General features: G+C 43.4%; 1 protein-coding gene across 7 annotated transcripts in view; it reads left to right on the plus strand.

Moving 5' to 3' along the window:
- The window catches only part of LOC122763166 (neural cell adhesion molecule 2-like), a 245,761-nt gene that overhangs the window by 147,705 nt on the left and 74,234 nt on the right, over positions 1–23,822 (plus strand). For all 7 annotated transcript variants that reach the window (XM_044018244.1, XM_044018234.1, XM_044018241.1 and 4 more), the window contains exon 2: positions 23,257–23,331. In XM_044018244.1, the coding sequence (XP_043874179.1) occupies positions 23,257–23,331 (75 nt within the window). The remainder of the gene's footprint in view (positions 1–23,256; positions 23,332–23,822) is intronic.

Below are 23,822 nucleotides of genomic sequence, written 5' to 3' on the forward strand. Positions count from 1 at the left end.
CAGCTGGCGTAATGAGAGGAGTGTGGTGGGGTCAGCGTGAAGGGAAGTATGGCTGGAGCTGCTGTGAAGATAAACCTGGGGAGTTACGGGGAGTTCAAGGCATCTGTATGCACGGATGTGTGTATGAGGCACTTCTGTGGCTCAGCCTTCAGGTGATGACGACTGGCAGGAAAGAGCTTCACCTCCATCTGTTTAAACATTCCGGACCGAACCAAACATTTGCCGTCGTCTCACCGAGGGCAGCGGTGGAACAGATGCAGCTTTATCTCATTCTTCGTTTGACTCATCCCACGTAGCATCATGCTACCCCTGCCTTGTATTGTTCAGACTTAACAATGTGATTAGGGATGTGCAACTGTTGGATGATTCGCTCCGTCTTTTTAAGTGGATTGTGGACCGTCGATTTACCCTAGTGAGTCATAAAATGACTGATTGACTGAGCCATTAAGAGAATTGTGAACAATGTCATGTCGATTGAACATTGCGAGAGGTTGAACCACGGTTAATCATTACTCGCAATTGGACGAGGAGCAGGTTTCATTGTCGTCGCAACTTCTTTTTTTGATTGCCTCTCACAGTTTAATGGAGGTCTTCCCCGCGCAAACAGTCTAATCAGATTGGCTCTGAGCTTATTGTGTTGCTTTTATTTGCACCAGGATTAGACAACGTAGTAGTAAATGGTGGGGGGGAAAAAACCATATAGGGATATAAATAATGCAAAGACACAAGTTTGAACTCATTAAAAAAAAAAATCACAGGTCCAATCACAGTGCGATAAAAAAACAAAACAATAACCACATCATAGTGCACGAGGCCATGTTGTCTCTAAGCAGATTAAAGCCTCCATTAAAACATCATCGACCTGCTGTTTGTTGGTCCTTTTCTTTAATTCCCTCTTCAATCTCCGAATAGCACAGCCCTTATCGCAGCTGTCACGCTTAAAGGTCTGACAGGTCAGCATGTTAACTCCTGCCTGTGGTCCAACCAGAATGTCTTGGTGGAAGCGGTGCCTCTAATTGATTCAGGTTCACACTGGACTTGTGGATAGAATCCGTGTCGTATACTGTATGTGTATCCAGCTGTTATCGCGTCAGATCATTCAAAAATAACTGGTTACAAGTACAGAAGCAGTAATTCATTTCACAGTCACACTATAATTACGCAGATGCGCGTGTGCGTCGTCTCCGTTGTTCCCCATTTTGCACAAACACGTATCGCGGCCTCCCATTTTGTTGAGTGTTCAGAGATGAAATTATACAGCGATGATAAAAAAAGAACGCTTGATGCAGATGGATATGCCGCAATAACAATGATCGGGGGAAATACAGTAGAGTGTGTTGGCATGATCCTGTGAATTAGGATGAAATGGAAATTTCTCTCAGTGCTTGTTATCCAGTTAGCACATAAGCTGAATTGAAATGACCTGGTTAAATCTCCTGCTGCGCGCCGCCAGCAGGCACGCGTGTTCTATTTTGACAAGTGTCGTCTTTGCAAATAATCCTCAGCAATCAGCCTGTAAAAATTAATTATAGCAGGTCTGACAGAATGATCCCTCACCAAGGGGAACAAGGTATTTACTTGTGCACGCTGTAAACGCAGGTATTTACTTTTCGTGCTGCAGTCGTGCATTTTCAGCTTTTCTAAAACGTGGGGGTCAAATGTGCAGGTGTGCGCCCGTTTGCAGTGCATGAGTAAACATTACTTTGTCTGTTTGGTTTCCCATGTAAAGGCCCCATGTGGGACGGTTGGTGTAGCGGTTAGCACTTTTGTCTTTGCAGGAAGAATGGTTGCAACAAGGGTCTTTCTGCATGGAGTTTGCATGTTCTTGGGCGCGTGGGTTTTCTGCAGGTTCTCCGGTTTCTTCTCACAGTCCAAAAACATGCAGGATTTGGGGATTTGGCAAATTGGTGAGTGGTGTAAGAGTGGGTGGTTGTTTGCAAGTTTATTTTTAAAAGTGCTGGATACAAGTATGTATCTGTTTAATTTAATTTAATTTAATTTAATTTAATTTAATTTAATTTAGAAACTTTATTAATCCCCTTAGGATCCTAGAATTAGGAGCAGTGGGCAGTTTGACAGGTGTTGAAAATCGTATTCAATCACTAAACGTTGAAAGCCAGACGTGCGTTCTCTCTTGTTTTCCGTATTCACATACAAGAAACCTACCGCGTAACGGCTCAAAGGCTTTTGAGGCCTGTAAACGTTAGCACAAGCTAATGCTAACGAGCCCTATTATAGCAGCCTCTGAATCACTTTTTACGTTTAGAATACACTTTGCGATACGGTAAGCACACTCGACAGCATCCCGTCACGAACCGCTCCGGCCCCGTTACACCACAACCTCATTAAACAAAACGTTTAGCGACTTTTATCGCGAGGAAACTTTACCCACGTCTCACCTCCTGCCGTGCCCCAGTCAGGCTCAGACCCACACAACTTTCCGTCATAGCCCCTCCCTCTCACATGCACACACACAGCTTCAAAACACAGACAGGCAGCAGAGAACAACCCGAGGGGGCCGCGCTCCTATCCAGGGGGCACCCCGCCTTGTCACCTAGCACCATCACCCCTCGCAACCCTCATGTGGAGGATAAAAAGCGTGGCCGTGGATGGTCAGGCTGCATGGGTGCAGTGTCGCTGTAAGAATAATTGACCTATTTCAGTTGAATTGACCTGCTTATAGAGCCGCTACACACAGTTCAAGGTCATAAAATCCATGACCCTCAACGGGAGCAGACAGCACAGTCTGACTTTTCACCCAGAAAGGCAGTCGGGTCATTCCGGGGCCTCTAGTATTAGCAGGGCCAAGAAAAACCTTAAAAAGTCAAAGTTTGATGTGGCCTTAGTGATGAACTGTACAGTACATGCTGAATGTGGATGTTTTTTCAACTGTCTGAGTTCAAAATGTCAGTCGATCTGTGGTGCACTGTTGGCTGTGTTGCTTTGGACTCATTTTAGTCATTGATTATTCTAGCCTCATACAGAATTATCATCAGAGCAAACTAGATTCTTGAATCAATTCTTGCACGGAAACCGTGCTAGAAAATCTTCCATCCCGTCTTCCATCCCATCTGTTAACTTTCTTTGGCAGTGTTGCCCTTTTTGGGTAAAGGGCACTGGGCCATCTTTATAAATGAGAATCTGTTTAATTAATCTGAGCTACTACCTCATCCATGAACCGAGTGTAAATAAGCAATCTTCTTGGAGATAAGATGCTTTCCCAGGGCTTACATAACACATTAATGAAATCAAAGGATTAATTGCCTTGTATGTGTCCAGTCTGATTGATTTCCAGCTTTATGATGGTGAGGGTAAAATTGCTCTAGCCTCCTCAGTCTTTTTTTTTTCCCCAATTGATCCACAACAGTGAAACGAGCACATGACTGCCTCAGCCTTTATACCCAGGCCCTTATTTACTGATTTGTGCGACATGCAATGCTCCTTTAACGCGTCTTTGTCAGCTGTGAGCCACCAAACCTGGCTACACCATCATGTCCACGCTACGTTTGACTGATGGATCTGTGTTGTGAAAACAGTTCTCGTCAGGAATCGCAAGCTGCAGGAAAAGAACTGATATTCTTCCAGGAGCCGATCCAGCAGGGACGGAGGCTGCCATGAGAGAAGAATACGCGGGACAAGACCCAGTTTCTATGGAAACAAAAGGAATCTAAAACAGGGAGTTGGTTGTTGAAAGAGGGGGAATAAGATAGAAAGGGGAAGAGGAGGAGGATGTAGTGGAATGGGTTTTTTTATGGCGATGGATCATGAAAGGAGGTAGAGTGTGTGAAATGCAGCAAATCTGGGCCTCCCCTAGTAGCTGGTGTTATTTATTCATCACTTATATTCCTGGCTACACCACTCTTCTTGTACTGCTCCTTTCAAATCCAAACAAACTATCAAAGTGTTTACAGGGACGATATCGACCTGAGCTGACCTGTTTTCGCACCACGCGCCGTGCGCTACAATTCATCGTCACCTTAGAGAAGTGACGGAATCCCTTTTCCCGTGATCAAGGAGCGTATTATATGAAAATCACCAACATACGACAGATATCACAACACCTCCGTGCTGCATGTGAATAGAATTTCTTAACAGCACAAAAAATGAACTTGGGGAAGAAGGATTCCAGTTAACAATGGCAGCAAGAACTCGCTCAGTATGAATAATTAAACGGGCTCTGCCGTTGATAACGACGAAACTGCTGCTCATTAACATGGAGAAGTGAGACGAGGGGTGACTGGGAAGCTAAAAGTGTACTCTCTCTTTTATCATGAAGAGAGACGGTTATTTTCACCCCTGCAGTGTAAACAGTACTGAAGAACAATGCAGTGCTGACAGCCAGAGAGCTCTTCAAGGAGCACGCGAGGCGCCTTCTGCACAGAAACACAGGCATCTGTGCAAATACTCACGGTGCCCCATTGATATATATGTTATCAACAAAGCCCCGAGATTACCGCTTTCTTAGAGGCCTGATGTTGCAGCTCATTCTCAATGCTAATCAGCAATGAAGAGATCGCATTCTTTCGACTCATTCTTCTCAAACAATTGTTGCTCTGCGTCGGCGCTGCCCAGGATGCCTATTGTCTCCGGGCCACCACGGCGCAGCAGTGGGAGTCCACGTTATTCCCCCCCGCACGTGTGGTCAGAGACCAAACACTATTATCAACAACACCACCAGCCACAAACAGCAGGGGAAACAAAGGAAGCGACCGAACCTCTTCGGAGTGGCTGGAGATGCATTTGCATCTTCTGCAAACCCAGCAGGAGCTCTGTCGCCGAGCGTTGGTGGAGCGGGTCCTTTGCCAGCAATCGTGTGGAAGCAGCCTGCACACACAAAGGCTAACTCAGTGCTCACCCACCACCAGCCACTTGAATACAATTAAATGCAAAGTGAGAAATTGGAAAATAAACAACAAACTTAACACCGGAGCCATTTACCTTGAGTGTCTTTTTCATTAAAGTGTGCCTGGAGAGCAGAGTTGGTGCCAGGACATTGGGTTGTTGACACGCAGTGCTTGTTAAATGCTGGGAGGTGAAGCACACTGTAGTTAACTTTTATTTTGGCACTTTTATTACGTCTTATTGACTTCTTAAATTCAACTTTGTTTGCACGATGAATCTCAACGCACGTGGAAACTCCACTTCAGAAATGTCTCCATCGACCCACCTTTGGAGCGCAATCTTCTTGAATTTTGACTTCTGCTTTACTCATATACTTGCAGCATAATGGGGACTATATAATGGAATTGCATCAGATCTGGAATAATGGTTGGATTTTAGCATACTTAGCAGGTGTGCAAGATGTCTGTAGAGGGGATTATCATAGTCTTTTAAAAGTATAGTGGGTAAACTGCAGCTACATTTATTGATGACGCTGCATGTTGCAGCTGAAGATCCCTTACCTCACCCTTCCCTTCCAAGTCCAACTCAAAAGATATTTAGTTTCTCCATGGGGGGGCTCATTCTGGGGAAATGAAAAGTTGACTTCTACAGAATTAAGTATAATTATTTTATCTTCAATATCTGCCAAATAAAGATGCCGTTTGCTCTACCTAAAAAAGCACGGACACACTTGAGCCGATATACTAACACAATCCAAAAATCCTATATATTGCATCAGCAACAGCGTTTCAGCCGAGTCATACTGTTGGCTTGCAATGGCCCCAATGTGTTGTTTAAAGGTCTAAAATGACTGTACCGGATTGATGTCGGTATCAGTAGATACTCAGGTTTGTAATTTCAGTATCGGACGCGTAAAAGTGACATCGCGCCATCCCTAACCGTGCAGCTGATGGCAGCACAGCCATCGAGCGTCTCGATAAAAGTGTGCTCTCACAGCTCGTTGTCAGCAGTGTTTGCACCCATGGCACAACACCTGTCGTGAAACTTTTACTGCCAGATGACGTGTCATCGCCCTGTCATCACTTTCAACACAGTCGTCCCAGTCTCTCCACCATCCCTCCCTCTACAACTGCACCAATGCCTTGTTCCCACTCCGCTGCGGATCATAAGTGTAGCCAGAATTGCCGAAGATGGATGTGAACCATTTTGGGAGTCTGAAGCTGTGTCACCTTTGTGTCAAGCACTCTGGCCTGCATTGAAGAGTCATTTCCTGGAGGCTGTATAAAGATGGGTGCACGCTTGAAATGAACCCCCCTCGCTGGTGATTGGTGAATGCGGGAAGCATCAAAGTTTAACATCCTTGACCAGGATCAAACAGAGCCTGATATATGGCCTGAGAGTGCGTGTCATTAACTCGAATGATCAGAGACGAGAATCATGGGGGCATTTTTATGAGCACACCCAGCCCCTTCCTCCCACTTTTCTGATTTGGAAAGCCAACATCAGTCAGTTGGCTGTGGCAGTGTGCATTAAAGTGGAGCACCTGCATCAGCGCTAAGCTGTGACATGCCGTCTCTGTTTTTGAAGAGTGGAGGTGGTGGAAACTGCTATAATTATCACCCCGTGTTGACGCGTTCCTTTGGACTGTTATTTGCACACAAACAAAGTGAACTCGGTGCATCTGTACAATGGCACCGCACGCTCATTTCTACATTTTTCCTTTTAGGTGTTTTCCCCAGATTCGGTTTAATCAAATTCTGCTTCTCGTGTGAACATTATTGAAAGCATTGCTTTTGCCAATTAGCCAGCTGCTTCCCCCGGTTAAATAATGAATATGCTAATTCCAAAGCTGGGGGGATATGTTGTCTTTTGAGTTACGGCGGCAACAATTATCCAACTCTGAGATGCTCACAGTGGTATAACTGTACTGATGTGTGTACTGTGGGGCCATTTATATAGGGCAGGTGTCACATTTCTGGAAAAGTATAGGTGCTTGCATATGGATTTGTGCCTTCGTATACTGTACATGTGATTTAATGTGAAGTGTGTGTACTATGTGCATGCTCACAGCAGCAGTGTATGTTTTAGTGGAACGCTCCCCTGCTTGCATATTGATTTGTTTGCCTACCTTTATCTCGGTGGGGCGCTGTCTGCATGTTCTTGGCGGTTCTAATTGAAACCCATGCAGAGATGAGCCTATGTATACAAATACACACAACCACTGTCATCCATCAGCTGGAAAAGAGGAGGTGGTGTGTGCTTTAGCTTTGTATTACAAGAATAGGGGTAGAAATATTGTTTGTCCCAACCTCAGTTTCCCCTGAGTTGAGAAATATCTTCATTCTTTTTTTTGTTACGTGCCCACCAGTGACACTTGGTCCGAGGCTTGAAAATGCTAGGCTAATTCCGCACTTTTTAGAGCCACTCGTAGCGGGACGGGAACTCATTTCCAATGTAAACGGCGTCCGCCATCTTTGCTAACAGTAACGCTAACAGCACCAACCTCAGTTTCCCCTGAGTTGAGAAATATCTTCACTCTTTTTTTTGTCCTATTAGCATAACTGTTAGCAAAGATGTCCCCCTACGAGTGGCTCTAAAATGTGCGGAAATAGCACTTCCGCACTTGAAACTGCAACCCTAATTCTGCACTTTTTAGACCCACTCGTAGGGGGACATCTTTGCTAACAGTAACGCTAACAGCACCAACCTCAGTTTCCCCTGAGTTGAGAAATATCTTCACTCTTTTTTCTGTCCTGTTAGCATAACTGTTAGCAAAGATGTCCCCCTACGAGTGGCTCTAAAATGTGCGGAAATTGCACTTCCGCACTTGAAACTGCAACCCTAATTCTGCACTTTTTAGACCCACTCGTAGGGGGACATCTTTGCTAACAGTAACGCTAACAGCACCAACCTCAGTTTCCCCTGAGTTGAGAAATATCTTCACTCTTTTTTCTGTCCTGTTAGCATAACTGTTAGCACAGATGTCCCCCTACGAGTGGCTCTAAAATGTGCGGAAATAGCACTTCCGCACTTGAAACTGCAACCCTAATTCTGCACTTTTTAGACCCACTCATAGGGCACGTCTTTGCTAACAGTTATGCTAACAGGACCAAGTGTCACTGGTGGGCACATAACACAAAAAGATTGAAGATATTTCTCAACTCAGGGGAAACTGAGGTTGGGAAGCACAATATTTCTATTGTGCTTACTATTCTAGTAATACAAAGCTAAATGCTAATCAATTCAATTCATTCATTCAATGCACACACGTACTGTACCCTTCGCGCTATTAATTATAACTGTCGCTGACTTACAGTAGGTGACGGATAAAAAGCTGGAGAGTGCCCGTGTGTCCGTGCATCCGCGCGCTCATCCATGATTTATGAACACATCGCTTCTCATAAGTGACATGCGGGGGAGCACACCTGCTGCGTTTTCCCATTAAACTTGCAGCAAAGTGCGCCTGCGTCTTTGTTGGGTTTCAAAGCCGCGGGATGAGAATGAGCGACGACCTTTACGCACCTTACCGCCTGCCCGTCTCTCCCGTTTAAAACTTTGAATTAATAATGATCTCACAAACACACCCGGGTCTCAATGAAAGAGGTGCGGCAATGATGAAGAGTGTTCCGTCCGGTTTACATTGAGCTGATTTATGGCGCTCTTCAAAGTCACTGTGAGCATTTTTCACAGGGTTGTTGTAAATGATCCATTAACATAATGGACCCCCCCTCATAATATTATCTCAAGGCACTTTACAGAGTCAGGTCAAGACCTTACAGCGTTATAGCGACAATCTGAACAGTTCCCGCAATGAGCGACTGCAGAGGAGGGAAACACGTGCACTGTCGTTCCTCGCTATCGCTAAATCTTGATATAATATATGCATTATGTATTGATTTGCAGAAATGTGATGCAGCCGCACAAACCCCTATAGAGGATATGTGGTGTGAATGAATCTCACGTAATATAATATCTCAACTAAGAGCAATTCCATTCACCTCAGCGGCACGTTGTGTTGGCGGGAAGCTAAATTAAGTGGAGAACGCGTTAACCGTGCGACATGAAATCTGGTATTCATAAAGCGGTTTGATATTGATCAAGAGCAAGGATTGCTGTCAAGTATGAATTACGTGAGTAATGGAGCTGTGGTGGCTGTCATTATTATAAATTCTATTAATAATACTTTTCTCTTTTACGTATTATTCACAGTATTTACTATCAGATATGATTTATTTGTTTATATCTCATAAGGCCTCTGGTGAGGTGTCGAATGATCTATTCTGACCTTTGTATGTGTGAATAAATTGCATTTGTTGTATTAATAGACGTGTGGAGGGCTGTGTCATAATGTATAATTAAAGTTTGGCTGATTTTGCCTGTTGATCCTCATACAGACACACTGTGTGTGTGTGTGTGTGGCGGTGGTGGAAGACAACACAGGTAGAGAGGTTTGAGTAATATTTATACTGGCGTGGTTTGGCCTGTTGGCACTTTGTCCTGGCAACCTTAATTCCTGTTTGGCCGGGGCCGGGGTGACAGTTGGTGGCCGCTTCTGTCAGCAACAGAGCGGGAGGCAGGCGGGAGAGAAAGTGGATGAACAGCAGACGGATGTGATATCGGGGGAAAAGGGGAATCAGAAGAGGTGAGCGGGCAATTCATCGCACAATGAAGCAAGAGAGGGAAAAGATGAAAGGCGCTGACTGGAGTAAAATTAAGTTTGATGGGTAGAAATGGAAATAGAAAATACAAAAGTGAGCGGCGGTGGGAGGAATTGAACAAGCTGAGGAGTGAATAATAGAGGTCGAGCCTTTGAAGCAACCATTTTAATATCAGAGGGGAGAACGACATCCGCTCACATGTGATGTTTTTGTCGAAAAAAAAAAACATAAATTCACAATATTTGCCCGAAATGAACATTTTGGTTGTAAATGTTAGATTTATTTCATATTCATTTCCCGTACATTGCATGTTCATGTCATGTGCATATAATTCAATTCAAGGGCATGAAACAGCATCAAAGTCATAACATTGGTGCGTTTCACTTTACAATATAGATCATTTAGCAGGGAAGTGCAGCTTTAATGTCCTGCTCCAGTATTGTCATGGGATGTCCTCTCTCAATTAGGGAGACTGTTGACCTTAAATCTTTGAATTTCATTTGAGGTCGGGGGGGGAAAAAAGAGACATACCTGCTCAGGAAAATCCCCAGAGTCCCGGGCAAGAGCCGGGTTGACCTCTCCTTTGTGACTGAATTAATCCGCAGGCCTGAGATAATGGCCGTGTCACGTCCACTGGGCAGGATGTGGCAGGAGAAAAATCGGGCCCCCGCCGCCGTGCCATGTCGTGTCCCCGCGGCAATGATCGGCCTTTGCTTCAGAATGAAAAAAACCAAAAGAGAAACATGTCGCTCTGGCATGCATGAGCTGAGAATTAAGATTACGGGCTTTATGGGCGTAGCAGACAGGTGCACCTCACTGGTTCACTGTGGTTTCTTTTGGCACAAGAAAATAAGAATTCTTAATTATGACGGAGGAGGGGGGGACCAGTGGTTTGCAACGGTGCCTCACAGCAAGAGAGTTCCAGGTTAAAATCTGAATCCAACTCGGGCCTTTCTGTGTGAAGTTTGCATGTCAGTGTATGGTTATTTGAAATTGTGAATGACTCAGCAGCTTTGTTTCATATTGCATGACTTATCTCAGGAATGATAGACCACATAATTATGGTAACTCTTCAATATCGTGCACTTTATTTTTATTTTTATTTTTATGTTTTTATGACTGTGTTGCAATACGTCACATTTGGCAGAATCGTTGTATTGTGATGTAATTGCATCATAGGTTTGGAACTGGTTTCCAAATGTGTTTATCACCTTACAGCAGGGGTGCACACACTTTTCCAGCTACTTTTAAAATGACCAAATCAAAAATGATCTACCTTAATATATTAATTTATTTATTCATATATATATTTACGGACTGGCTTACCCGTACGTCAATCATGTGGTAAATGCCATAGATTAGGATCTACCGACTCTACCTCTGAGATTGACCGGTTGATCGCCATATTGGGCACCCCTGCCTTAGTTTGTAGACTTTACTATGTGTTAAGTACTTTTGCTTAAGCTGCAGTTTGAACACAGCGAGTCTTCGTTTCTGATCTGCAGAAACCCAAAAGTTTTGTTTTTGTGCGAGAGGGGAAATGCAGCGACAGGAGCTTCTTTTTTTTCTTTTTTTTTTGCGGTGAAAAATCATCTGCTCCTAACCCCTTGTTCCGTAACGGTGAGTCTTGAATTCAGCACTCCTCCTCGGTGGGAACCTCGGGTCGTCATTGCAGATGAACTTGGAGGAAAGTCTCCGGGGAGCAGAATACAGGAGGAGAGGAAACGGTGCAGCATATCAAAAGCTGACACCACTTTTGTGCTAAAAAGAGGACCAACCAGTTCTCTGTGCGAAAATAAACTTTGCAATATAGTGAGGATTATCATAATTCTTTTTTTCACTTTTTTCTCGTCTCCTTAAATTTACACATAGGTTTTTACTGTACTTTTCTGTTTTTTGCAGTGTGAATGTGACATTTCTGCAAATCGTATAGTCCCATATTCTACAAATCAGGCAAAATTCTCATGGGGGAGAACGGAGGGTTGCCATATAGTGAGACGTATCAGAGATACAGTATATTCAAGCAACAAAGACAACGTTTTTGTTACAATCGGGACATTTTGGTGCGTTTTTATGTCGAGGAAAAAATATGATCCTCTAATCATAACCCAGATGTTTTCCGTGCCTGAACCTCACAACAGACGCATCTAAAAAAAGAACATCTTCATCTTTCAGCTTCTCCCTTTTGGGGTCACCCTCTTCTGTTACACCACCTGGCAGCTCCATCTTCAACATCATTGGTCCAATGTAAGCCCTATCACTCCCCTGCATGTGACCAAACCATCTAAAACATCTATTTCAACAGCCGATGCATCATGTCAGCGAAATAAATTCCAAAATTGTATCTTTTTTAAAACAGCTTCGAGGGGTTTTGACTCACCCTCCCACCAGCACGGCACCATTTCAGCACATTGACATTCAGGAATTATACAAGCAGGATTATATTCACCTGTAGTCTCTCTACGCTGGAAATGATCACCCTCATTCTGTCAAAAAAAAAAGTGGTTAAAACACAAAATCATTAACATAAATTTGGTTTAGAAATGCGAGCTGGTTTTCGTTCCCGTGGTTCGCAGCAAAGGGGCAGCGGCGAAAAACCTGTCGCTCGCACACAAAGCCGTTAATCACGCGAACATTAAAGCCACTGCACAAATCCGTGTATTAGTTTCAGTAATGAGCTAAATAGTCTGCCTTCAGTGAGACAGCCAGCAGTCCACCGACATCTGCTCCGCCACCCACTGCAAACGGCTGTATTATTCTCTCCTTTCTGCACCACATACTATACTTCATGCCATGACAAGCAAACATGCCTTAACCAGAGTCGTAATTATTGTTATTTGTTTGCTTTAGGAATGTGTTTTTTTTTTTTAATGGAATTAGTCCCACACAAGCAGCTGCTGCAGGAGAATGGCTGCACAAAGAAACTCATTACTTCTATTTGTGTTGTGCCCCTGCTTCTTTCTCGGGAGTGAGGGAGAAGAAAGGAAGCGTGCAGGATGGCGGGACCTCTCTCCGCGCTTCATGTTTTAGTAAATCTGACGTGGAAAACGCCTCCGCGCCTTCACTGGAAGGCGTTTTCCGCTGACAGAAGCCCGATATATAATTTGACGCTGCTATGCTGAGTCATGACATGTGTCCTCTGTTTATTTCATTTCATCTCCAAAGATGGAGAAATGAAACGCACAGGATTTGATACAATTTCAGATTTATTTTCCGTGGGAAACGGTGATTATTCACGTAGGTGAGTTCACGCGCGCGCGCGGCGCACTGCGCTCATCTATCTGTTCCTTACAATTGTTGAACCGACACCCACCCACAACTTACGAGGCTTCCCTCGGCAGCAGGAGCGGAAATCAGATACTGCCTCAAAGGCGTTTAGGTTTTATTACTGAATCACTCTTCGCCGAAACTCAATCGAGTCAACTCCTCTCTCGCAGTCGCACAAATATCCCATCACTCGTGGCTTCGCCCGGCTGCAGCCTCCTTATTGAGGGTCAGCGGCATAATCGGCTGAGCTCAGCTGCACCGTCCTCCACACACTGTCACGTCTGATGCTATTGCAGGATATTTGAATCTTTTTTTTTTTTTGGGGATCATTTTAAGCAAACGCCCTCTGGCTTGACTCTTATTCCAGACGAATGGCAGGAAGTGTGAGGGAGGAGAATAGACAGACAGCTCTGAGGTGCAGCTCGGAACAGCGTGCACCCACAAATGTCATGAATGACGCTGGAATAATAGTGCGGTCGTATTAGCCTTTTGGCGCCACGCACGCCCGTGACATTATCCTGTGATTTGGTAGCATCCTTTCCCCCACAGTTTGCAACTTCCCCAGAAAGCAGCCTCTCATTAATATATATATTTAATTAGCTTGTCTATATTCCTAAAATAAAAAGAGAAAATGGCCCAGTCATTTTTTAATTGACTTTATTACCCTAATCATTTGACGGGAACCTTTCCGTCATGATGGATGACCTTATTAATAAGTGAGAGAGGCCGCCGCAATTCTTGAAACAAAGTGGCTCAAGTGACTCATTAAAACTGGTCGGTGTTGCTCCTGCTGCTGTTTACGTGAACGCTTGTTGCCGATCAATACGGCACCCGGCACTTTGGACTGATGCGATTGATGAGGTGATGGACAGACACCTTGATTTAATTGCTTCACCCTCAGTGGTCACGTGGCGCGGACCTGTGCCGCAGGTGCACCCATGGTAATAACTCTTTATATGTTATGTCCTGGGGGAGGGTGTGTTTATAGGTCACATATTCAGGCTTTAAAAAATAGGATATAAAGTAGCAATAATGGTGCAGAAAATTAGACGTTTTTTCTTTTCTTTTTGTTCATAAAACGAGTGAAATTGAAATTTGAGCTGTGACGTATTTCCAGATTTCATAAATTCAGTTCGATTTTTGAACATTTTGAGTAGTTTTTGTTTATGTCGTTGGCGAAAATTAAATTACCAAGGTTGTGTTGAAAAAAAAGGATATAAGACACTCCATCATGCACATTCTTATAGCCTCTGTATATAGTTGACCCAACAGGAAGTTGGCCATTTTAAACAGGAAGTGCCATCCATTGACCGATCTGCTCGAAACTTGGAGCTTGGAGACGAGGGACCCGCTCTGGGTTATACTGCTAAAAAACTAAACCTGGATGTTCAGTCGAACAGAGGTTCTGCACAGGGACTTTATCTATTCTATTGAACTATTTAAACCCTTGTATTCACACATATGAAACAGATCCATTTGCCAGAGTTGCTCGAGCCGGAGTCCTGCACCGGGTTAGGAACACGGGTGCAAATGAACATGAACAGGCGTGGGCAGTGGACAGTAACAAAAATATACTTCTTTTTCATAATAAAACACATTATTAGGATGTGCATTATGAAACAAATCACTCGTATTCAGCCAAAATTACTTTAATTTTGAAAGTCAGATGCCGCCGGCATCAACAAAGAGTGGTAAAATAACAGCTTGCGCACTCACTGCGTGACTCCTTTGCATTGCTGTGTGCAATGAATGTGGAATAGTGGAGCGGTACAGTAATTGTGTGTGAGGCGGTCTCATTTTATGTCTTTTGATCTCTTAGGCGTTGTGTTTTTTGTGTTTTTTTTTTTTTTTTACTGTAGGCCGTAGTTAATTGAAATTTGTATTAAAAACATGCTTTTTAATGTGTTTTTATTCATTCTTCAGGGTGCAGGTTTTCCAAAAAATGGACCCATGCAGGACTCTGGGAAGGATGCTCGCCAATGTAGAGGGCAGAGAGAGAGGGAAGGGCTGAAATGGTAGAAATCAGGAAACAGAAAGCGGTGATGTGATGAGATACAAACCAAAGATTGGACACAGGAATGTAGAGAGGACACAAACAAATACAAAAACACAGTAGAAACCATCAAAGCTTATGTATAATGTTATTGGAGCAACGGGAAAGATGGGAAAATAGGAATACAAGCATTATCTTGCTTCCAGATTTGCCGGCCCCATTTTTTCCTTACGTTCCATAAATATGAATATAATATAGGAAAAAATGGGATTTTCAATCTTTTACAGTGTGCTGCTGTTCCAGTTTCCAGATGGAAATCATCTTTGTGAGGGAGGATAAAGGAAAAGCCCCGGGTTATGAAACAACAATAAGCAAATTGCACGGGAGCTCGTGTTTGTGTTGGTCATGCAGGATGTTTGTGTGGCTGCTGTGTCACGTGTTGTTCTCCAGGTGAATTTGCATGCATACCTTCACAGTGTTTCTTGTAAGAAATAATTCCGTGAATTGCTTCCAGCACCTTTGACATATCGAAGCTCTGACTGCAAGGAGCAATTGAAAGCCTGAATTGACGCCGGCGCCCGCGAACCCCCCCCTTATTTCTATCAAGGCTGATGATTGCGTTGCCATTTGGAGCTCCGCTTTTTTTCCCTTCTGGCAACTCATCTGCCCTCTGACACAGCCTCAATTGTCTGACTGGCTTTTAACGGGTTTAGTGTTCAATTTGTGAACAGAATGGTCCTCTGAGAATATTACTGTCATTGTCTTGCCTTGTCTTCAGATCGACGTGATATCATAGTTTTTGAACTAGAACTAGTTTGTTTTGTTCCAACAAACACACAGAATCATTTGAAAGAGAAACGTTTCAGCTGCAGTTGCATCAGTAAACGCAGTTTTTTTTATCTCCAATACTGAAGTCCTCCAAACAGCAGTTAAGAGGTCATGGCTTGCTTTTGAAACTGTTTTCATACCAGGGTTTGTGGCTCTTTCGAAGGCAGGGATTTCCGCCTGTCTATTGCATCCGTCCTGTTGTGGTTGCTCATGTTTCACAGGAACATTTCCGACGGTTTCTGAAAGCTGAGACATGCATGTCAAAGCCCACGTGTGGTTATTACGGTAATTTCACTTGCACTGTTGCAGGAAGTCGGACATGGACACACATGGAAACAAATGTTATTTTAAATATGTTTTACACCGTTCAAATTTCAAATCTAGTGTTCATGTACAACTACAATGTTTTTTAATAAAACCTTTTGGATTTTTTTCATTTTAAATAGTTAAAACGCTGTTTTAACATGCAGTAAATTGTAAATACCTGCCAGATATTGAAAGTTGTTCTGGAAAAATGGGCAAAAGCACTTACTCACAGGACATTTTCTGGTTAAAATAAGCAAAAAAAAGTCCACAAATTTTGAGGCTTAGGTGTTAAAGGGTGTCTGCAGTATTTAATTCCCACGAAAATGCAAACGGCGTACAAGTTTCGGGAGGATAACGCAAAAATAATTTTTTATGTTGCGAAACAAATGACTTTTAGGAAGCACTGAGAGTTTTAAAAAGAATCATAATGGTAACTGTGACAACTCAAGTTTCCTTTCTACAAAGGGAAAGAAACGGTGTTGGAAAGTTATGCCATCTGCTAAATATGATCAAGTTTTCCTACTAATGAGCTAAAAAAAAAACATTTCACATCTGTATACAGCTAACATCTGTGCATTCTTTTATCATGGTTTGGGGTGATTTGCTGCACATAGAGAGGTGTCCATCATGCCCACCGCAGCCTGAGGCATAAGAGGCTTAAGGAAGACATAAATGAGACATAAATCACAAAGCAGTTGGCAAGCGTCAAAAAAAAAAAGAAAAAAAAAAGAGAGAACAGAGAAGGTGTTTGAAAGAGAAAGGGGGAAAGATAATAGGTAGCTGTGGGCTGTAGCCGTGAGCACATATGTGGCCTGTTACTGTACGTCAGCGCGATTGGATGTGGTTAGATGACACAAACCGGGCTCTTTCCTCTTTCTCTGCTCCACAATATTGAAAGCAGGCTCATTATGTAACCAGGTGGGAACGCGGGGAAGCGAGAATTGCAAACTTTGACAGGCAAACTACTAAACTAATTCAGGTGAATCCAAAAGGCAAAGTCGACAGCGAGTATATTGGAAAAGCTAAATCAAAAATCCTAATGCAGTAAGAAAAAAAACAAAAAAAAACCTCTTCTATTCACAGGTTCCTGCTGGCACCACAGGAAATGAATTTGAAAAGATATTATATGTTGCTATGAAATGAACTCCTAACTTTTCCTCTTCAACTTTGCATCCCGACTTAGCGTTACAACACCCTACATTTCACTACATTCTGTTCATCGAACATTTATTCTCACGATAGTACCATGACATTGAATGACCCCATCAGGGCTGGGCATCATGGCCGATTTCAATTCATAAGGTTCTGAATCAGTTAATCACGTGTTGATTCCATTTGATTCAACCTGCTCTTAAATAATGAAAAGTCAGTCCGATGTTTACGTTGCACCATAACGTCGCGTGGTTCGAGCATGTGAACGAGCACTTGAAGCCTTCGTTCTCCACTAGCGAGGACGGAGCGTCAATCTTTGCAAACAAAAGTTGCCATGGCCTCTGTTATTGTTACGGCCCGTGGAGAATCAGCTGGTAATGTTAGTGATTCCCTCCGTTTCTTTTGTTTTGCCCTGGGTAGCTTGTTGTCGGAAGCTAACGTTAGCGTAGTGTGATACCTTGTCAAGTGGTTTCTGAAGGTTTGTAGTTTTTCTACAATTACTGACCTCTGCTTGGCAGGTTTTGCAAACCCACATTGGTTTTATCCAGCTCCTTGTCCTTGTTGTCAGAAGCTAATGTTAGCATAGTGTGATACCTCGTCAAGTGGTCCCTGAGGTTTGTAATATTTCTACAATAACGGACCTCCGCTTGGCAGATCCTGCAAACCACTTTGGTTTTATCCAGCTCTTTGTCCTTGTTGTCGGAAGCTAATGTTAGCGTAGTGTGATACCTTGTCAAGCTGTTTCTGAAGGTTTGTAGTTGTTCTACAATAACTGGCCTCCGCTTGGCAGATCCTGCAAATCACTTTGGTTTTTTCCAGCTCTTTGTCCTTGTTGTCAGAAGCTAATGTTAGCATAGCGTGATACCTTGTCAAGCTGTTTCTGAAGGTTTGTAGTTGTTCTACAATAACTGACCTCCGCTTGGCAGATCCTGCAAACCCACTTTGGTTTTATCCAGCTCTTTGTCCTTGTTGTCGGAAGCTAACGTTAGCGTAGTGTGATACCTTGTCAAGCTGTTTCTGAAGGTTTGTAGTTGTTCTACAATAACTGGCCTCCACTTGGCAGATCCTGCAAACCACTTTGGTTTATCCAGCTCTTTGTCCTTGTTGTTTTGAAATCTGAAATGGTTCCAGATGTCAGGCTTAAGTTGTGACGGTTTTACCCACGTCGGGCATTGAAATCGATCCTAAATCGATTGAATGGATTTTTTTTACTCAGCCCCAGACTGGAACATGCATGTTTTTTTAGGTATCTCTTCATTTTATAGCACTATAGACAAGAACGTACATTTATCAATGAATAAACATCTATATCCCGTTCATGTATGACCTCATATATTGGGACATGATCAACAGATGATTTGAAGCAAGTGGTAACTACCCATGATGTCACCCGGTGAAACAACACTGACTGGAGACTTGTCATTTCCCCCATGCTGCTGTATGCAGCGGTGCGTTTAACTCCACCTGTACATTCACTCACTCCGGTTTACACTTTTCCACGCGCTGTTGCTTCGCGCCCAGATGTTGCCGAGTCATCTCAGCCGGCCGCGCTCGCTCAGCGTCTCCTCGTCGATAACACCGGTGACCTCAATTTGAGGAATTTAATGATTTGGCTTCGATACAAGGACTTCAAATCCCCCCCTCCCTGAAAAAAGTAAAGTGACTTGATGTCAGTGAATTTTACACTGTGTGCTCTTTTCTTTTTTTTTTGCCAATCTGGACAGTCGCAGATATCAAAGGCAAGATCTTACAGTGATTAGCGCGGCTTTTCCCGGGCATAGTGCTGACTCCTATTGAATCAACCTTAATAGAGTTTATGGGCCATTTCACAGCAGTGGAAACAAGCTGTAAACACAACACTGACATATTATCACCCCCCACAAAATGACTTGATGAATGCTGTAGAAATCAGCCGACTTACAGCGGCATGAGCTCTCTCCTGGAGCGACGTCTGTGATGACCTTGCTTTGGTCCTCAAAAACCCAGATGGGAAATATTTAGCTCCTAATCTGCTGAATCACAAGTTAGTTTCTGGCTCAGTTGTTAAAGGGACTGGATTAGTGTTTAATTTGGCTTTCAAGTTTGGAAGAAGAAGAAGAAGAAGGAGCTATTTTCTTTATTAAATTACTCTTAAGCTGCTTTCAGACACTGTCTAGAGTATGAATGTGTGGGTGTCTTGCTTCCTGCATGTTCGAGCCACACTCCACCCCCTCACCTGATTCCTCCAGAGATCCTCTGATAATCTACCAATGCGTTCAGTCACATATGAGCGGCCAAGGCGGAGGAACGTCTGTATGCAAATCACCACAGCACGTGACACATCCACATCCGGCCCATGTATTCTTGTGCCGGATGCACGGGTTACCACAGAGCTGTAACCAGAGAGGAGAGATGGTTTAAATGTTGGCTATAAGGTACATGTGACTCCAGGTCTGTATGTGCTGTTCTTTCTAGGATACAGCAGAGAAAATCAAGTAAAACTGCAATATTCCTCATTTTTGTTCTTTTGTGAGTTCCCCAACTGACGACAGTAGTTTAATGTTAATATTTAACCCTTCTGAGGTGATTCCATGGGAAAATTTGATTTTTTAATCTATCAAATTTGATTATTTAATCTATAAACTTGCTTTTGTTCTGAATTATTTGACCTAGTCTTGCCCTCGACTTGGACACCCTTCTTAATTTCAGCCCCTCTAATTGAGGGTTGTTTTTTTTTTTTGCTGAAAAGTTACATGATCTCACCTTCACACGCGAAATGTTCAGGTTTTAATCCAGTTTACCCAACAGTAATCCTAATCATCCACACATTCATTCATTCATCTGTACCTGCACACTCCTTACTGAAAGGCCCCAGACTTAAACTTTTAATGTGGTTAACCATCCAAATCTTTGAATATAGATTCCAGTTATTCCAAAAGTTATTTATCTCCAATACACGACTTAGTGGCAATGAATGGTTGCGTTTGTTGTCATATTTTACAGAGGAGCTGGTAACTGGAGCTGATAATTGCTGCCAGGCTCATATCTTATTGACCTAAGCGCTAATAAGCAGGTAAACTAGACAGAAATCATTCTTCTTGCTTCAAATTGATATAATTAGAGTCAGTGTTGAATCAGTACATTCTCTCATCTCATGTCATGTTTCTAATCCATTCTGCATTCTCATTAAAATGTCAATGTTCCCTCACTGTGGGGATTGTGCATTTCAACTTGAAGCCACCGACTGAGCATTTATATTTTTCTATAGGTTGAACTTAATTGTACGATTCAAGCCAACGACTTTCCGTTCCCGCCGGCTTTTTCCGAGCGACTTATTTTACGCAATCAATCACATAAAGCATGAGCGAGCCAGGGATCAATTAATAATTGAAAGCTGTTAAAACTACTTGAAGCACTGATTAGAATCAGCCTTAAGTCAGAGGCAGGGAAGGGCACGGGGTTAAACAGACATGATTAATCAACAGAAGAACACAGGTCTGCATTTACTTAAGTAATGCATGCATGTGTGTAAACAGTAACTCTAATGTCTCCACTTATAGGCAGATTTTTGGGACTCAGGGTCACAACATATATATATTTTAATCCAATAATAAGATTAAATGATCAAATTAACTCTTCCAAACCCTTCAGCATGAATCCAAGACCAAGCTGTGCTCATAACACCCTCTGCTGGACATTGCAGGGACTAAGTTATACACTCAGATGCACTTTTAGGCTGTATATTTTCCCCGGTTTGTAACATTGTGGTGAATTACATTGGCATTAACATAGTGTAAACACACTTATGGGTAGTACATTCATCTTTATTTTGCTAATAAACCCTCTTAAATGTTTCACACGGGACCTTTAAGTAACCACAGCCCACTGGTTACTTCACATCGTCACACTAATTAATTCATCGTCTGCCACTTTATCCTCCACGTGAGGCTATAGTGGGCTCACAGTAATGCATTCACATAAATAAATGTGTCGTTCAGCATGTGTGTGTTTAGTATCCACAGAACGGTGACACAGCATAAATGATTGAGTGCACTGATAAAGCAGCTCCTCTGACTCCGTCATGTCGCCCCTCCACTGCCATCTATAGGCACCTCCGGTGCATGACAGATGGTGCCCATGTGTTAACTGTCAGGGAGCTGCTTCACTGTCGGCTATAGTCGTCTTTCCCCCCCCCTGAGCAGCAGCAGCAGCAGCACATAATCACTTCATCATATTCTCAATTATTGACAGGCACCCTGAGCTGCTACATTCTGCAGCGTTGTAGGGAGAATTAACCTCCATTAGAGTGTTTTGCAGCATGCGTGTGTTTGGCTGCTTGATGCTAACTAGTCCTGGGCTCAGATGTGACAGGCTCATCAAATAACTCGCGTCACCAGGAGACTGCCGCTGTGTCACCGAGGTTCTGACCTCAGCGTGACCCTCTCCCTGCTGGGCTGCCAATCGTGTCTCATCACGTAGACGACATATAGATGCATTCCCTGCTCTACCCGGCTGTTGTGCCAAATCAACTGTTCCCTGTCTTTGCCCGTGTCCAACTTTTTCCTCCAGAATGTTTTCCCTCTTTCTCCAGTTTGACAGCTGAGATCCAGCCACTGTCTTATTCTGTGATTTGCCTTTCATATCAGCCTCAGTAGACACCGAGTGTGTGGCATTAACCCTTAGTGCTCAAGTGCACCCATGGTAATTTGCCATGGGAATAATACACAACTGTGTGTGTTTAAAGGTCCGATATATAAAGTGGCAATCATTGTGCAGAAGTCACAAAATAGAGCGTTTTTCTTTTCTTTTTGTTCATAAAAACAAGTGAAAGTGAACTTTGAACTGTGAAGTATTTCCAAATTTCATGAATTCAATGCGATTTTAAACAGTCGGAGTAGTTTTTGTTTATATAGTTGGTGAAAATTATTTTGCCTAGGTTATGCTGAAAAACTCTATATTGCACATTCTTATAGCCTCTGTGTATACGGTATGTTTAAACATAGTCATGGAAAAACCGCAGCCAAAATACTCTGTGTCGTAAGGGTTAAGCGGTGAAATTAAACCTGTAGTTTGCGACATTTAAAAAGTTAGTTAGTTTTTTTTATTAATCCCCTTATGGAAAGTATTCCTCTGCATTTTGACCCATCCTAGAATTGGGAGCAGTGGGTAACCCAGCCCTTTTTTGCCCGGGTGGGGATTTGAACTCTGGTTACAAGTCAAGTTCCCTTTCCACTTGGCCACGGGCTGCCCCAAATATATATTAAATAAATAAATAAATGAATTAAATACGATCAACGCAGTTTGTTTGAGTGACACCTCCTCTGTGATGACCGAGCAGGAAAGGCGGAAGAAGCACATTTTGGAGCATTTTGGTTGAAAACACCAGGAAAACACGTCGTTGTACTTGTTTACAGTGGCGTTTATAATAGACCAATGCAAACAAATGACATTTTGGTCCATTTTTTTTCCTCCACATTAGCGTCTGAGCTGCTTCCACATTGCACAACGATTTTGTGACACCAAAGGAAAATGCCACTGCCACTGAAGTATTTACTGATCCCCGCTGTTTCGTCTTGCTTGTTAAATTCCCATCCCTGGCGTCGCTCAAATCACATACTATTGGCGAAAGTGATAACTGCAAATAGTTTAACAGCACCTTGCGCTGGAAGGAGCCCATTCATTGTAAAAGTCCGCTTGTCACAAACATTCATCTGAGCCGTGGCAGGAAGACGCCAATCCAGAGGAAATAGCTGCATTGTTGTGACAAATAGTAACTTTGAATAAATCAGCTAAGAGGCCTGATACAGTGGTTTAAATCCCTGTTTTTTTTTGAGTGTGTCGGTACATGTTTTATCTGGAAAAAGGAAAAAGGAATCGTCTTGGTCACAATTGATAAGAAGCTCCTTATTTATGTTAAAGGTTATTTATTTGCATTTAGCTGCTCGCTGCCTTTTGTACAGAATGCAGTAATGGTGACGCGAACGGAAAACAGTCCACGGTCAATATATGAAAAGCTGGCAAACAGAGGGAAATGAATCACACTGCTAAGCACACTGCTTTTTTTAAAAAAAAAAAGAAGCAATTTTGTATTATTATGTCTCTCCAGTCAGCAAATGATGAAAATCTTTTGTGTTCTGCTTCTATTGTCGTAAGTAATCCATTTATCCTGTGTCCTCCCCTCCCTCCCTCTGTCCTTCCCCCCTCCCTCCCTTGTTTGCTTCTCTTCTGCAGCCGCCCTGCAGGTGTCCATATCCTTGAACAAAGTGGAGTTAAGTGTCGGAGAGTCCAAATTCTTCATCTGCACAGGTAAAAATTCGACTTCTTTTGCCCCGCGTTGTGTAGTTGTTGTTGTTGTTGTTGTTGTATGTGTGTATTTGGTGACGGGTCAGGAAGGCAGCAGGGCGCCTGGGAAGCGCGGCACACAATCAGCGCCGTCCATATGGCGAGCGACTCTCTGACCCGGTCGTGACTGAATCCACATGACCCTCTCGTGCCTCCCCCTCCTTATCGTCCGCTCTGACCGGTGCATACACACAGGGAGAATTTGACGCCGGTGCCAGCGGCGCAGCGGGGCGGCAACGCACTCTGGCAGGAGCGTTCCACCTCCTGCCGGTCGCCTCTTTTCCCCTGCCAACCCACTCAGCGTGGAGCTAACAGCCCGGACTGTATAGAGACACACTGGGAGTAGCTTAGGGGGTGGCACTGTGGCCTGAACCTGTGCTGGCTGAGGAGGACAAAAAAAAACAGGTGAATGAATCAAACTGGTAGGTAAGGAAACAGTGGAAGGGACACGGGGA

The sequence above is a fragment of the Solea senegalensis genome, linkage group LG2 (genome assembly GCF_019176455.1).
Source record: "Solea senegalensis isolate Sse05_10M linkage group LG2, IFAPA_SoseM_1, whole genome shotgun sequence".
NCBI classification, from domain to species: Eukaryota; Metazoa; Chordata; class Actinopteri; order Pleuronectiformes; family Soleidae; genus Solea; species Solea senegalensis.